Source organism: Sorex araneus, chromosome 4, assembly GCF_027595985.1.
Source record: "Sorex araneus isolate mSorAra2 chromosome 4, mSorAra2.pri, whole genome shotgun sequence".
NCBI lineage: Eukaryota > Metazoa > Chordata > Mammalia > Eulipotyphla > Soricidae > Sorex > Sorex araneus.
Genome location: NC_073305.1, coordinates 13,695,277 through 13,711,501, shown reverse-complemented (window position 1 = coordinate 13,711,501; position 16,225 = coordinate 13,695,277). Strand labels below are relative to the sequence as shown.

The 16,225-nt window shown below is 43.1% G+C and overlaps 1 protein-coding gene across 4 annotated transcripts in view; it reads right to left on the bottom strand.

Moving 5' to 3' along the window:
- The window catches only part of CPNE4 (copine 4), a 506,040-nt gene that overhangs the window by 156,922 nt on the left and 332,893 nt on the right, over positions 1-16,225 (bottom strand). For all 4 annotated transcript variants that reach the window (XM_055134745.1, XM_055134747.1, XM_055134748.1 and 1 more), the window contains exon 3: positions 11,785-11,964. In XM_055134745.1, coding sequence (XP_054990720.1) covers positions 11,785-11,964 — 180 coding nt within the window. The remainder of the gene's footprint in view (positions 1-11,784; positions 11,965-16,225) is intronic.

Here is a 16,225-nt window from a genome sequence, read left to right as displayed (position 1 = left end):
CGGAAGAGTTTTAGTTGTGAATTCCTCTGAGGATTATCATGAATAACCATTTCCTAACTTATTTGACACCAAATTATTTTTTTGTCAAAGAACGTTTCTAAATGTCCAGCAACGCATAATTATTAGTTTCCATGCTTCAGAGAAGAGCCCAAATTTTCCTGATCTCTTTGTGGCAGAGCAAGAGACCGCTCCAGTCTCTTCTGGTTTTACAACCCCCTACAGAGTTATCACTTCTTTCTACAGTTCACATTGATAGATCGTTGTTGGAGTGTTTTCTCCAGAATCCATGCCTGTGATGCTCACAGAGCAAGCTGGAAGTGGGGAAGATGAACACCCCTTGGGAATAGACCCCAACAAGTAACTGATGGGACTTGGTGTAGAAATACCTCAGCTTCTTAGCTGTGGATTTTACATGGTGTTCGATCTATACAGACTTTAATGTGAAGAAGCTCCAGTAGTTCCCACTGGTGATCTGTTAGATAATATCCCCAGCCCGCCCTCTTAATTTACTGGCCATTTTCCCTTTTACTTCTTAGCTCTTCATCTCCCTTATAGTATTTTCTCTACCTCCCAAATAATCTCATTTTCCAACCTTTGCTTCTGGGGGAATCCAAGCCCAAACACTTCCTGTTTCCTGATCATGTGCAGCATGCTTCACACTCATTATCCTATTTTCTATCATTTGGTGATCCAAGTGTCTTTGGCTCCCAGGAATTGGAATGGCAGAAATCAAGGAGTTTATTCAGGATCTGAGAGTACAATGGGTAGGACTGGGTATCTCTTAAAGATCTGTGTTGTAGCCTTAATCTACAAGGTGAATGTATTTGGAGAGAGGGACTTTATGGAAATAATTAAAACTAAATGATGCCACAGAAGTGGAAGACTAATCTGAAAAGACAAGTGTCCTTATAAGAAGAAAAAGATAGACCAGAAGTCTTTCCTCCTCTGCAAGGCTATGTGAGGATACACTGAAAGGGCAATGGTTTGCAAGGAAGCAAGACGGACTTGACCATGAACCCACCCTGAAGCCGCTCGAGGAATCATTTCTTCATTCAAAAAATAGTGCCTGACTATGGATGAAGCACTGGATGTTGAGAATAAAATGATGACTTGAGGTGACAGGAGCACTAGTCACATTCCAAATCTATAAGAAGAACTGGCATGCCATGGGGTTGGGTACTGACCAGGTCCAGGAGCTCAGGGAAGAAATTTCTGAAGAAAGTACCCTGACTCACAGGCTTATACTGTATCACTGTATCACTGTCATCCCATTGCTCATCGATTTGCTCGAGCGGGCATCAGTAGCGTCTCCATTGTGAGACTTGTTACTGTTTTTGGCATATCGAATATGCCATGGGTAGCTTGCCAGGCTCTGCCGTGTGGACGAGATACTCTCAGTAGCTTGCCAGGCTCTCCGAGAGGGACAGAGGAATCGAACTCTGATCGGAGGTCAGCTGAGTGCAAGGCAAACACCCTACCTGCTGTGCTATTGCTCCACCCAAGAAGAGAATTTAACAGTTAGGGGGAATAATGAGGTTCCCTGGAGAGGAAACAATGAGAACAAAGAGCAGGATGATAAGGAGTGGGGGTAGGGGTGGGGGTATGAGGGAATGGAGGTAGGGAGGATGAGGAGGAACAGCAAGAAGACCTACTTCTTCCCAAGTGTGAGGTTCTGGACTAGGCTCCTCACCCCATGTACTTAGGCAAAATGAGCAAGGGTCAAAATGACCCCCTAAAAGATATCTGCATCTTCACCCCTGAAACCTGTGAACATCACATAGCCAAAAGAAAAACCAAAATCTTGGCAAATAACATTCAAGTCAGGATTTTTTTTTGGGGGGGTGGCAGGGTGAGCCACACCTGGGAGTACTCAGGGCTATGCCTGACTGCATTCAGGGATTACTCCTGGAAGGCTCAGTACAAGCACTGAACCCACATCTGCAGTAAGCAGGGCAAGCAAGTGCCCTACCCACTGATCTATCTCTCTGGTGCCTTAAATCAGGATCTTTTAAAGTAATGAATTATTGGGGCCGGAGAGATAGCACAGCGGGTAGGGCGTTTGCCTTGCACGCGGCTGACCCGGGTTCGATCCCCGGCATCCCATATGGTCCCCCAAGCATCGCCAGGAGTAATTCCTGAGTGCAAAGCCAGGAGTAACCCCTGAGCATCGCTGGGTGTGACCCAAAAAGCAAAAAAAATAATAAATAAAGTAATGAATTATCTTGTAAGATTGGGGGTGGACCCCCCAAAGCCATCCCAAGTGCTCTCATGCAAGGACTAAGAGTAAGATTTGATTTGATGAAACACACTCACAGAGAAGACGATAGAGCAGAAGGAGACTGAAGATGCTGAACATTGTAAGTGATGCAGCCAAAACACCAGGAACACCAACAGCTCCCAGAGGTTGGCAGAGGTAAAGATTGCATTCTTTCCTGGAGCGTTTCACAAGGAGCAAGTATGTGACCACCCCTTGATTTCTGACCTCAGTAAGAGATCACATTCCTGCTGCTTCAAACTATCAAGTTTATGAGGAGTTAAAATAGCAGAACTGGGAACCTCATAGAATGACTTTACTCTGAATAAGATCAAAGTCCCACGAAAAGAGGTGACAATGTTAGTGATGGCTGACTTTAGGGAAATCCATAACTGCCCATTTTCTTCCCCTAGACTTCTGGGCAACATCGTGACTTGTGGAAAGCATATAATTGTCAAGGGGACAATTGTCAAGGGGTGGCCCTCTGCCACCCTCAGGCCCACCATCCCTTTGGAGCACAGACTTACACCTGAGAATGTCAACCTTTTGTATATGCTGCTTATGAAGGGAAGCTTTAAAAATAGTGTTCAGAGAATTTTATTTTTTAAATCCCTCAAGATCTATCCTTCTTCTTATGTTGTTCTCTCTGTCTAGGATGACCTTTCCCAAACAACGTGCAAGCTTTAGTCATTCCTCAACATCCACATGGGAAGTCTGGAGTAGTTTTTAAAGGAAATTGGAGATATCTTTGGGATAGAGAGGAAACTTTTCCTTAGCTCCTTAGGATGTGTCTTTCTCTCTTTATCATATCTGGCTTTTCCAGCACCAACTAGAGCAGTATGACCTCGGCATTTACTAGACTTCAAGAATCTCGGGAGCTACCTGAGATTGACTGAGTCCAAACCCGCAACTTTACAAGATTTCCCAAGTAATTTGCATGCAGATTAGAGTGGAAAAGCACTGAGCTAGAAAGTGAGAATTGCATGTAGATTGTTTTAGTACAATATGATCAGAGTTTAAAGATTTTTAAGAAAAGGGCTTACATTAATCTATTCTGCTGATTTAGACAGAATAGATGAATGGGAAACACTGTAGAAGTGTAGAGAGCTAATGCTGCTGAAGCTTTCTCAGCCATTCAAGAGAAGAGAGAGAGAGAGTGAATTTTGTATAAAGCCAGCTCAGTCCTAGGTCCCTAGTGGGGACCTATAAAAGAGCCACTCTGGGGAGAATGATTCAAAAAGACAGAAGCAATGGGTAATCTACTGGTCTGGGCTTCCTGTTTTAGGCTTTCTATTAAGCAAGGTTCTAATTATGTCAAGTATAATTACAGGCCTTCACCCTTTCCCTGACTTCATTAGCAAGGGAGAGAGTGGAGGGAGAGCATTAGAGAGGGGTTTAAGGACCCCTGGTGTATTAATTATCCACCTTTGCCACTGATGATGGGGATAAAATTCCATCAACACAAATGACCTGACTCTGAGATTAGCAAGAGGCAGGCCACCTCCCCACATCCCGTCTTACCAAGTGTCAATTAGAGGAAGAAGAGCTACAGCTCCAAGCACCAATTCAGAAGGGTGAGCATTTTTCAGACAAAAGGGACAGGGTAGTCTTTTAACCATCCTCTCCGAAGCCAAGAGTTGTTTTCAGTGAGGGGGGCAATGAAATGTTCATCGCTAGCTGGACCTACGGTGTTATTGTTTTTGGTTGTTGAATCTAGGTTACTTTCTCATTTAATTTAGTGCGCTCCTACTTGAATTTCAGTACTGTGGAATTGGGAGGTGAAACAATGTTTTAAAAAATATATTTGAAATTAAGACACAAGGAGAAGTTGCTTTCCTGGGGACACCTATGTAGGAGATAGAGTCTGTGGCTGAAAGACATCTATGGGTCATAGATGAGAAGGGGTTAGTGCAGGGGGTATGCTCCAGCTCATCCTGAAGAGAGAGATAAGAATGCAGGTAGGAATGCTTCTCTTTAGAGATGGGAAAAAAGAAAGATACAGATGAGTATCTGCCTATTGGAAGTGGAAGATTCTTAGAGATTAGTAAGTATAAAGCCTATGCTCTATGGATGAGGTCACAGAGGCCAGGCAGACTCTCCGACATTACACAGAAAACTGGTGCCAGATCTAGAACTTAGGGCTCAGGATTTCTGTTTTTTTATTTTTATTTTTATTTTTTTTTTTAATTTTATTGAATTACTGTGAGATAGTTACAAGCTTTCATGTTTGGGTTACAATCACACAATGATCAAACACCCATCCCTTCACCAGTGCATATTCCCCACCACCAATATCCCCGGTATACCCCCCCTTTCACACCCTCCCCCTGCATCTATGGCAGACAATATTCCTCATACTCTCTCTCTCTACTTTGGGGCATTATAGCTTGCAACACAGACACTGAGAGGTCATCATGTTTGGTCCATTATCTACTTTCGGCATGCATCTCCCATCCCAACTGGTTCCTCCAGCCATCGTTTTCTTAGTGATCCCTTCTCTATTCCATCTGCCTTCTCCACTCTGCTCATGAAGCAGGCTTCCAGCTATGGGGCAATCCTCCTGGCCCTTGTATCTACTGTCCTTGTGTGTCAGCCTCATGTGATGTTATTCTATACTCCACAAATGAGTGCAGTCCCTCTATGTCTGTCCCTCTCTTTCTGACTCATTTTACTTAGCATGATACTCTCCATGTCTATCCATTTATAAGCAAATTTCACGACTTCATCTCTCCTAATAGCTGCATAGTATTCCATTGAGGGCTCAGGATTTCAGTGAGGAACCAACACAGGGCGTTTAAAGGTATCAGTGGAGGATTCTGTAAAGGCAGAGGGATTTTCCTAGATCTCATTGGAAGACTACTCGCCTGGAACAGATAGCAACGAAACAGGCAGGGATTAATTGATTCTCACTAGAGATTGTGGGCCTGTTTACCCAGTTAGCCCAGATGAATGGCTCAGTTGCCTTTGGACAGGAGCACAGATAGCAGCCCGAGGTCCCCACAACAGAAGAGTATGTAACTATACTAATGGAATACTGTGCAGCCACAGGATTGATACATTCACACAACATGCTGTAACTTGGATTGAAGTGGAGGATCTATGTTAAGTGAAGTAAGTCAATGGACAAGGACAAGTGCTAGATCTAAAGATTGCTCGATTTGCTCAAGCGGGCACCAGTAACGTCTCCATTGTGAGACTTGTTACTGTTTTTGGCATATGGAATACGCCACGGGTGGCTCGCTAGGCTTTGCCATGCAGGCAGGATACTCTCGGTAGCTTGTTGGGCTCTCCAAGAGGGACGGAAGAATCAAACCTGGGTTGGCCACGTGCAAGGTAAATGCCCTACCTGCTGTGCTATCACTCCAGTCTACAGATTAGTTATTACTAAGTGTGGACTATTATTATCAGAATAACATGTCTAGGGAATGGTAGGTAGCAAAAGTGGGCAAATAATTGGCTTTAGATTATAGAAACAAAAATTCCAAGGAAGGAGAGAAGTGAAGGTTGGTGGCAGGGGGGCAACAATAGAAGGCCTGGAAGTAACAAACAGGTGAGGAGTTTTGGACGTCTCTGTGTTGTACAGGCAAGATATCTGCAGAGAGCTAAAGCACTAGACTCAAATGACTGATAACGAGGCACCCAAACTACAATAATTAAGCTTAAAATGTTTCTTTCAGGGTCTCAGAGAGATAGTACATCGGGTAAAGGGTCAGAGGGATACTATAGCAGGTAAGCAGTCAGAGAGATAGTACAGCGGGTAAGGTGCTTGCCTTGCACACAGCTGATCTTAGGTTGATCTTTAGAACCCCATATAAATTTCCGAGTCCTCTCAGGAGTTATCCCTTAGTGCAGAGCCTAGGGAGTGGAAATTTATATATTTATATATAAACTTATATTTAAATATATATATTTCTCTCTCTCCCTCTCTCTCTTTCTCTCTCCTTCTTTGGGCATTATGGTTTGCAATGCAGATACTGAAAGTGATCATATAGATTCCTTTACTTACTTTTCACACTCAGTTCTTGTTCAGAGTGGTCATTTCCAACTATTATTGTCATTTTTCTCTCATGAGGAGTTTGGGAGCCAAAGAGGCCCACATTCAAGTTCCAGTTCCATCATCTAGGAACCAGCCATTTTCATAGGTTATCTGGCTATACTTGCCTCACTTTCCTTGGATATGAATAGGGATAAGGAAAGTACTACCTCCCTGGGAGGTTGAGAGAATTTAGGGAAGGCCTGGTCCAATGACTCTAAATAAAAGTGCCTGAGAAAGTCAAATGTTAGCTTTCTTAGTTTTATTTTTTCTGATTCAGTGTATCTGGTACATGAAGAAGTGAGGAAATAGGGAGACAGACAGAGGAACTAATAAAGTGAATGCACAGAAGTCATGGCTGCAGAGGAAAGGACCTTAGGAACTGGTCCTTTTATAGCCACCGAAACCCAACGATGGTTTCCAAGCTTCCCAGAAGGAGTCCACAGCTTTCCCAGCACCTGCATCCCTGAGACTCGCCCCCCCTCCCCCATCTGCTGGAACACACAGTTCCGTCTTGAGTGTTCTCTGGGGATGGGAACATTCCTTTGGCACGTGGCTCAGTGCTAAGTCACTTGCTGTGCTTGTACTCGGCATCATGATCCATGCTGAGGGCTGCTATTTTCCTCTCCTCAAGGCCAGGCTTCCTGCTGTTTCACATGGCAGAGTGTTGGGCAGAGCAAACACCTAGAGATAGCCTTGAGGTGGTACATCCTGAATGTGCTCAAGCCTGGGGAAGTCACATGCTCTTTCCTCTGGGGTCGTGGCAATAGCCTGATAGGAACAGAATGACCTGTCCCAGGTAATTTCAGAGATCTGGTTGGAAACCATGTTTATTCAAAACCAAACATGTCTGAGAAGAGTAACCCTCTGTTCTTAGTCTCTGTGTGTGTGTGACACACACACAAACACAAACAGAATCCTGTAATTAAAGTATACTCAGAAACATTAAGCAAAATTGCAAATTTGATTTTTCTAGTTACTCAGGACAAGGGTTTTCTTGTCATAATGTTTACACTTTCTGGTTCACTTCTGAAACTATGTTGGTTCCACAGTGGCCACTACTTCCTGTCATGTTCTAGCTTCTCCCCACAACAATACTACTTCCAGAGCCAAGCGCTCTCTCTGGGTCAAGGCTTTCCCTTCCTTGGATGTCCTTACTTGATCCTCACAATAAGGGGTGGTCAGTTCTATCATTCTTTCCATCCTGCACGGAAGTCACTGATACCTATGAGTGGCAGGGATTTGCCTCTAGATGTATCATTTGAGAAAGGTGGGATTTGACTCCAGACCACCAGGCTCCACAATCTGTACACTTACTTTAGCATTGTAGAACGGTGCCTCTGCCCCTAACTGAACCATTGCTTTGGGCGCGGCAACTCCTAAACCCAGTCACTCTTGCCTACCCAACACTGCCCGGGGCCAATTCTTCCTGAGCCACTTCACTTATGAAGAATGAAACTATGACTATTCATATTTTTATATTGAAAGTATGACTAATGAAAAACCTATTGCTCTTTTCTTCATTGATTATACTAGAAAGAACAACAATTTAGAAAAAGAAGAAAATGGGCTATCAAGGCCCCCTGTCAAAAAAATTCCTGAGACATGAAGAGTTGGCTACCCTTACAAAGTTCTTGTCAGAAATTCTCTTGCCTGGTGTACTTGACAGAGAAAATTGTTCCCGTAAGGATACACATACCAAGACAACAGGAAATTTATTCTTTAGATGTGTTGGTTCGAAAGATCAGCTTGGCATTCCCATGATGGGTATAGGGGAGGATGGACCTGGAGTCAGGGGAAGCATTAGGGGACAGTGATGAGAGAAAGTGAGGAGGGCAGGGGGCTTGGAAGCTGAGAATACCCAAGGTGAATTCATCAAAAAGTTTGCCTGACAGACCTGGAGGTGTTCTTACATTCTCCATGGCTTCAAAATTTTCTGTTTAATTTGTTCATCTGGGACATGTTCAATGAGTTTCCTTCCACAAATAAAATTAAAACAAAGTTTGGAAGGATCCCACCTACTTCCCTGCCATCTTTGGGAAGTGGCCATTCCTCAGATGTGCGTGGTCAGTTACCAACTGGTTACCTTCCCTGGAGTCTCCACATACATCCAGGCTCAACAAGACAGTATCACATCTATTCCTCACCCAGCAACTCGGCTTCAATTCCCCTCCAGACCAGCCCAAACACTCCTCCAACAACATCACACAACCTTCTTCCTCCTATCTCCAAAGGCCGATGGATTCTAGTTTGGACAAACTCACTTCTGGATCTCCTCAGCATCCATGCCTCCTGCCTCATCACCTCTCTCTCATCATTCCCACCTAATGCTTTTCCTCCTTCCTTCCTTCCTCCATCCTCCCCTCACAGGAATGAGAAAATGACTCCTATAATTTGTCCTGTACCACATTAGAACCCCCAGGATATTGGATTCATTGAGTGAAAGTTTCCTAACTTTATTTTATTTATTTTGGTTTTGGAGCCACGGACAGCAGTGCTCAGGGCTTACTCCTTGCTCTACACCCAGAGATCAATCCTGGCAGTTCTCAGGGAACAACATGGGGGTGCTAGGGATTGAATCCAGATCCGCAGTGTGCAAGGCAAGTTCTCTGCCCACTACACTATCTGGTCCCTCCTAACTCCAGAGAGACACTTTGAAGTTTCAGGCTCCTTATCACCTGTCTAGCCTCCTCTTGACCATCGGCCGTGCTAAACCACTTCTCATTCTACTGTATGGTGCTCATTGTTGCCTAAACATTCTTTGTCCAGATAGGAGTTCATATATGTCTTGCCAAATTCAAATCCAGAGTCATCTTTCTTGTGAGATTACCATGATGCCTTCTAGGCAGAGCTAAATCTTTTCTCTACAGTCCTCAGAACACATCTCTACTATAGCACTAATAGGCATTTTCATTATTTATTTACCAACTTGTGTCTCCCAGTTAATTAAAAGTTCTTTGAGAGTATGATCTCTGTCTTTTTCATTTTTGTGTTTCTACTCCCTTGCATGACACTTGGCATATCCAAGACACTAGCTAAATGCTTGTTGAATCACTAAATGAAACAATTTTTTCTTGTTGTTTTTTTTTAAATTATACTGATTTTAAAATTTCCAAACTAACTAACAGTAAACTTGACCTGAACGTATGATATATAAAAGATGGCACTGTATGAAACATAAGAAAGTGTGGAAAGTGGTCTCTGACTTGAGATTCAGGTAAACTAGCTGTGGGGATCAAATGTAGAAATAAATATAAGTGAGGAGAGAAATGACTATGTTCAGTTCATAAAAAAGACTTCTCAAACCAGTATAGGATGAGTGGCTAAATGAATGAAATGGAGGTAGTTTACAGGATCTTGGACTTTGAAGGGATCATTCTTGCCAGAAAGAAATTCTCTGAAGAATGATCCAGTCTGTTAGAATTCCATGTTACAAGTGGCACAAGGAATTGCCCACAGTAATATAAACTATGTAAGGAAACTCATGGCTGAAACGCTTAGAGAAGGTTGGCTACAGACAAAGCAGTTTAAGTTTACACAGACTTGCTCTGCTTCACCTGAGTCAAGGAATTAAAACAACCAGTTCTCAGAACCGGTGGGTTCCCAACATTTTCCTTTCATAAATAATGGCAGGAGAGAACATTCTGGGTTAGGGATCAAAAGCTCCTCACTTCTGGTCTTGGCTCTGTCAAGACACTGAACTTTTTTGATCTTTGATCATCTGAACCATTAAATATAAATAATGCCAAAGGTTTTCCCAGAACTGCCAAGAGGTCAGATAAAATGATCAATATGGAAGTTTTTGACAAATATCAAGATATAGAAAGAATTATTTATAATACAGTCCTTAGGGCTCACTTTGCCACTTTTCTCATTTTGAGAAATTAAGTGCCCGTGCACTCCCCCAGTTTTCCATCATTCTGCCATCCCTAGAGCCATCCTGCCCATATTTTCATTTATCCTATGCTCTATATCAGTGTTTCCCAAGTGGGTATACCGTTTTTTGGGGGGAAGAGGGGAAGGGGGGAAGGGGTTGTCCCTAGAATGATCCAGAGGGGCATTAATTGCATTACAATTAGGGGCACTTTGTTTCATTAAAGAAGCAAAGCTTAGCTTAAACAAAGGCGAAACATTTTTGTTTTCTGAAAAAGAGGGCAGTAGGTGAAATAAGTTTGGATGCCACCATGATGCCTTTAGCTCAAAGAATGAGAAATCTTTTCCCAGAGGCGCTCAACAGTAGGATATATATTACAGACCGGGAGGGTTCCAGTGCAATGTCTCAGGCCTGTGCCTCCATACCTTGTGACCTTGAGCTCCCCTGAGGGGTTGTCTCATCCTCAGTACTGCTGCAAGATGACTGTCATAGCCTCAGAACTCACAGAAAAAAGACTTTTTCTTCATGCATGCCTCCTTTTGCCTTTAAGGCTAGGAAACCTTTCTGAGGAAAACTGTCCTGTCTTGTTGATTGGAAATGACCACAAGCACGCCCTTCTCACAATCTCCAGCAAATGCGTATGGGAGTCCCATGGTTGACTGTGATTCCACAGGAACCTCCCTGTAGTTCAGGAGAAGGTTATTTCCCACTAGATCAATGCTCCCAATCTTGAGTCTACCCAGCAGGTAAGCCCCTCCTTGACTCTACCCAGCAGAAAAGACAACCCTATGTCTTGAACCTGGGGTACTGTATTTCACAACGGCTGAGAGGGTTGCTCTATCTGAGGTACAAAATGTTGCCTTCTCCAATTTGATTCTATTCTTGGGCATAGGGGATCCTTTGTTCCTTTCTGTTTCACCTAAGCACCTACTGAAATCCTGAGTATGATAGGAAGGGAGGGGGGGGAAAGAAAGGGATTATTAAACAAAATGACGGTGCTTGGCAAAGTCGACTATGTTCCAGTTGTAGTTCTCTGCCACTTATTAGCGGGCGGCCTGAGGCAAGTAGCTAACCTCTGAGTCTCATTCAGTTACATTGATAAATGGATGGAACGAGGATGTTTACTTCGCATTGCTGTGAGGGCTAAGTGAAAGCACTTACTCATTCACCAAATACCTTTCCAGTTCCTCTCTCAAGCTATTTTTGGACCCAGTGACTTGGAAAACACAGCGATGAGCAATAGTCTCTGTATGTGTGTGAGCTGGTGGTAGAAGAGGGAGCTGTCATACTCGAATCGGAAGATGGAAATGTCAAAGGCATCAGGAGAAAGCTCTCCCAGACACAGAACCTGAACTTGGTAAATGCTCAATACATTGTTAAATGAATGTCCAACAGGAGGCAGGCATTTGGCAGAGAAAATGATTAATTTTGCACACCATCCAGTGTAAATGTGATGTTCAATAGATTGGTTATGACAGTGCCTAGGAAGTTCCAAAAGGCTACCCGGGTCCAAGAAAAGCAACACCAAAAGAAGGACTGAAAGCCAGGATTGCAGGGGGAGAGGGAGGGAGGTGGAAGGAAGAAACGCTGGAGGAGGGCAAGGGGGCCCATCTATTCACCCACCTGGCCCAAGGTGCACTCCATGCCACCCAGAAAGTCAGCTTCCTTCAGCCCGTTGTGATTGCTGCTGATGTCATGGACCTCAAACCGCAGGCGCTGCACCTCTTCAAAGTAAAAGTCCACGGTAAACAGTTTGGAATACACTGGGTTGATGCAGGTGCGAATCACCTCTGTTCTGTCCACCTGCAAGGAGAGAGAAAGGGAAACGCTATCAGGATATTGGATTTTTCAATAGGATTCTTAAGACAGATGAGATTTGCACTGTTTCTCCTCTTTCCAATCCACCCAAATAAAAGATCTCCAAGGAAGTCCCTTCAGAGTCTGAGCTATATGTCAAGGAGAGAAATTCTGGGGCATTCTGTAGCTCTGTACTTAAAGAGTCAGAAGGCAGTTTGTACTGTTACAGAATAAGGCAACCAGAAGGATGATTTAGAACTGCAGGGAGCCTCAGGTGAGAAAATGTTGGGACACATCTGGGCTTTCCTTTCACTTGCCAACAGGAAAGAGAGGCTGTTTCTATTGTCCCTCCTTTGGAAAAATCCACACTATCTGTCAATAGGATACCACAACCATACAAGGCCATGTTTAAGGATACCACAACCATACAAGGCCATGTTTAAGAACTACTTATGTCAAAGGTACTTTGCTTAAAGAAGAATGTATTATTGAAATGTAACTGGTCTATAATAGAGCACATATATTTGGAGGGAGCTGTTTGGGCCACACTCAGGGTGGCTAGGAACTATTCCTAGCTCTATGCTCAGGAGTGACCTCAGGAAGTGTTTGGTAGAATTTGTCCCATATCGGGAACTGAACTGGGGTTGGCAGCATGCAAGCTAAATAGAAATCCTTTACCCTCTGAACTATCTCTATGACTTCAGACCACATCTATTTAAAATGTGCAATTCAGCAAGTTATGACACATGTGTACACTTGGAAAACCATCACCATAATCAAGAAAGTCAACATACTCCTTTACCTACCCCCCAATTTCCTCCTGACCCTTTGCCACCTGGACACCCTATGACATTACATTCCCAAAGCCCTTCTGATCTGTTTTCTATTCTCTATGGATTAGTTTGCAGCTTCTTTAAGATTACAAACACTGTACATAGGATATAGTCTTTTGTTTGGGGTCTCTATTCTTTCATTTAACATAATTGTTCAGAGATTTATTCATCCGAGTTGTGTACATCACCAACTCAGCCTCTTCATTGCCAGTAGTAGTCTACTGATGACTTTTGGATTATTTCCAGTTGGCACTTACATAAAACTGCAATGAATATTCATGTACAAGCATTTGTAAGGGCATAGAGCTCTTTTGGATAAACACTCGGGTGCTAAATAGGTTTTTGTTTAACTATTTAATTTATAATAGGCATGGAGTGGTAACTCATTGTGGTTTAAATTTACATTTTTCTAAAAACTACTGATGTTGAGCATCTTTTCAGACACCTAATTACCATCTGTCTGTCTTTCTGATAAAGTGTGTGTTGACATCTTTTGATGGGACCCTTTATTCAAGCTTATTAAAGGACTAAGCCATAGGTACAATTAGCATCTCTTCCTCAAAGGAGACCCCACAATATTCTCAATTTCATCCTACCTCTCACAGTCTATGTGTTTCACCTCTCTGCCCCAAAGTCATGCAAATTTGAAATTTATCCATCCAAACTTCATGGTCCAAAGTCACACACGCATCACACAACTGACATAAGATGTGGAACTGAGTGGGAAGGTGACAAAGAAGGCTGTGGCTGTGATTTTGTCTTCCTGACATGCTATGGTGGGGACAAGGTCTATGTGTTCTCAAAAATCATGTCTAAAATGACTATATGAAACTTCGGGGTATCCAAGGGCTTGAAATAGCCCCGGCAAGGGAGGTAAGACCTAGTAGGTGAGTATGTAAAGTGATACCATTTGTGGGGAGGTGAAAGTGCCCCCCAAACTGATGCCAGTCCCAGAGCAAAGGTTTGGGGTAAAATCACAGATCCTTGTGCTGAGGAGAATGGACACTGGTGAAGAATAGCACCGAGGGCCAGAGAGATGCTCTGGGGCAGTCTGGGTGGTCAAGTATTCCTTAAAATTAGTATTCTTTTATAGATCCACAATATTCATTTAATGAGTGTGGGAGAAACTCATCTCCGAGTACAGAAGGGATAATGATGTTCAAAAAGAAAGGGGATATTACAGAGAATTTTTCAAAAGGGGACATATTAAACCACCACAATTTAGAAAGTAAAATAAATTTTGGAGCCACCAGAAATGCCATCACTCAGTTTCAGGATTTCAGCTGCTTGTGGTTGCTGATTTCAAGGGATGAGCTTGCAGGGTGGTGGCTTGAGCCACAGACGAAAGAGTTTGCAGGTTTCAAAAGCCAGGGCAGGGTGGGAGAGGGAAAAGGGAGGAGGTGGTGTGAGGGAGTGAAGGGGAGGCATGAAGGACAATGGGGAGAGGGACAGAGAAGTGTTGAAGAGATCACTGTCACTGTCACTGTCATCCCGTTGCTCATCGATTTGCTCGAGCGGGCACCAGTGACATCTCCATTTTGAGACTTGTTGTTACTGTTTTTGGCATATCAAATACACCATAAGTAGCTTGCCAGGCTCTGCCGTGGGGGTGAGATATTCTCAGTAGCTTGCTGGGCTCTCTGAGAAGGGTGGAGGAATTAAACCCATGTTGGCCACATGCAAGGTGAATGTCCTACCACTGTTCTAACGCTCCAGCCCAATTTAAGTGAACTTTCTCCTTTGATAAGACTAAAACTCTCGGTGATTTGACTAGTGATGTAAGAAGTCACATGGGGGCACAGGAATTGATGAGAGTCATTTTGTTATAGTTTTCATTGGTCCTGGTGGTCTGATGACTGCCATATAGAATTAGGGTTTCTGCTCTAGGTTACTGAGTCTATATTTGACAGCCATTGCTCCCCCTGGACTTCTCAAGACAACCCTCGTGGAAGCTGGCTATGGACTCTGACATATTGGTTTAGCTTTGCTGTCCTCAGTGTGGGCAGACTTCCCTTCCACAAGGGGCCTCTGGGAACATGTGTCTGTCACAATGACAAGAGGCATGGCTGATAAAATATATCCTTTGAGGAGGAGATTGTTCCAGGTCACCCACAATCTATATTCACTCCCTCTGAACCCAACCTTCAACTTCAACTAAATAGACAGGTAAACATCCAACATTCTGTGGCTCTTAGAACCATTCACATGAAGGGATTTATTAGTCAAGATCTGAATCAAGAGTGAAAGAGAGACTGGAAAAGATCTACATAATCCTGTTTGAAGTAATCAACAAAATTTTGCAGAAAGAGCCCATTTACACTTTAGGAAGCCAAGGAGACAACTGCTCATTCAATTATTTAATTTCTGCTTGAAAAGGCCATCCAGTGGAGCAGTGTCCAATGACAATGCTCTTGTTTCTGCTCAGGTAAGGGCAGTTATGAGAGAAAAATGTAGCTCCCCTTTAGGGACACTCTCTTGCCGTCTTCACATAGAAAGTACTTGACATGTGATCTTCCATCCTTACCATCATTGGCTTTAAAATGTAATTTTTGTGGAAGTGAGCATCTTTGCCACTGTGCTCAGGGGCACCAAAGTTCCAATCCAGTGACCCTGGACATGGTAGGATGGACCTATCAGTCTAGGGGTTGGTGATTACCAGAGATGCACCCAGTATTGCAGGAATGAAAGGGTGTAATCAGTGTTGGAGGTTGAATTTAGGACCACATGCAAGCAAGACATCCTTCTTTCCTTTATCTAGCTCCCTAGTCCTTAAAATACACTATTCAGCATATTTCAAATTGGGCTATAAGACATTATTGAAGAAATGCAATTAATCATAGTATTTCTTTTTCTTTTTGGGTCACATCTGACAATGCACAGGGGTTACTCCTGGCTCTGCACTCAGGAATTACTCCTGGTGGTGCTCAGGGGACCATATGGGATGCTGGGAATTGAACCCAGGTCAGCCACATGAAAGCAAACGCCCTACATACTGTGCTATTGCTCCAGCCCAGTATTTTTTTTCTATTCTGGTGATACAATATTGCTTCATGTTACCACTTGCCATTTGATTATATTTAATATATTGTCCTCACTTTGCAGATGAACAAATAGAACTGTGCCCAAAATGCAGAAATAAAACAAGATTTAACTCCAGCCTATCTGACAATAAAACATATGACCTTTCTACAAGGTGTTTTGTTATAGGTTAAATTATCTCCTTAAATTCCCAGTACCTTATTTGGGATTAGGATCATTATAAAAGTAATTATGTTAGGATGAGGTCATGCTAGAATAGAATGAACCCATGATATAAGCATATAAAGGGGATATTAGGACACACATATGGATGGGTCATTTGAATGTATCACTGTATCAATGTCATCCTGTTGTTCATTGATTTGCTTGAATGGGCACCAGTAACGTCTTCATTC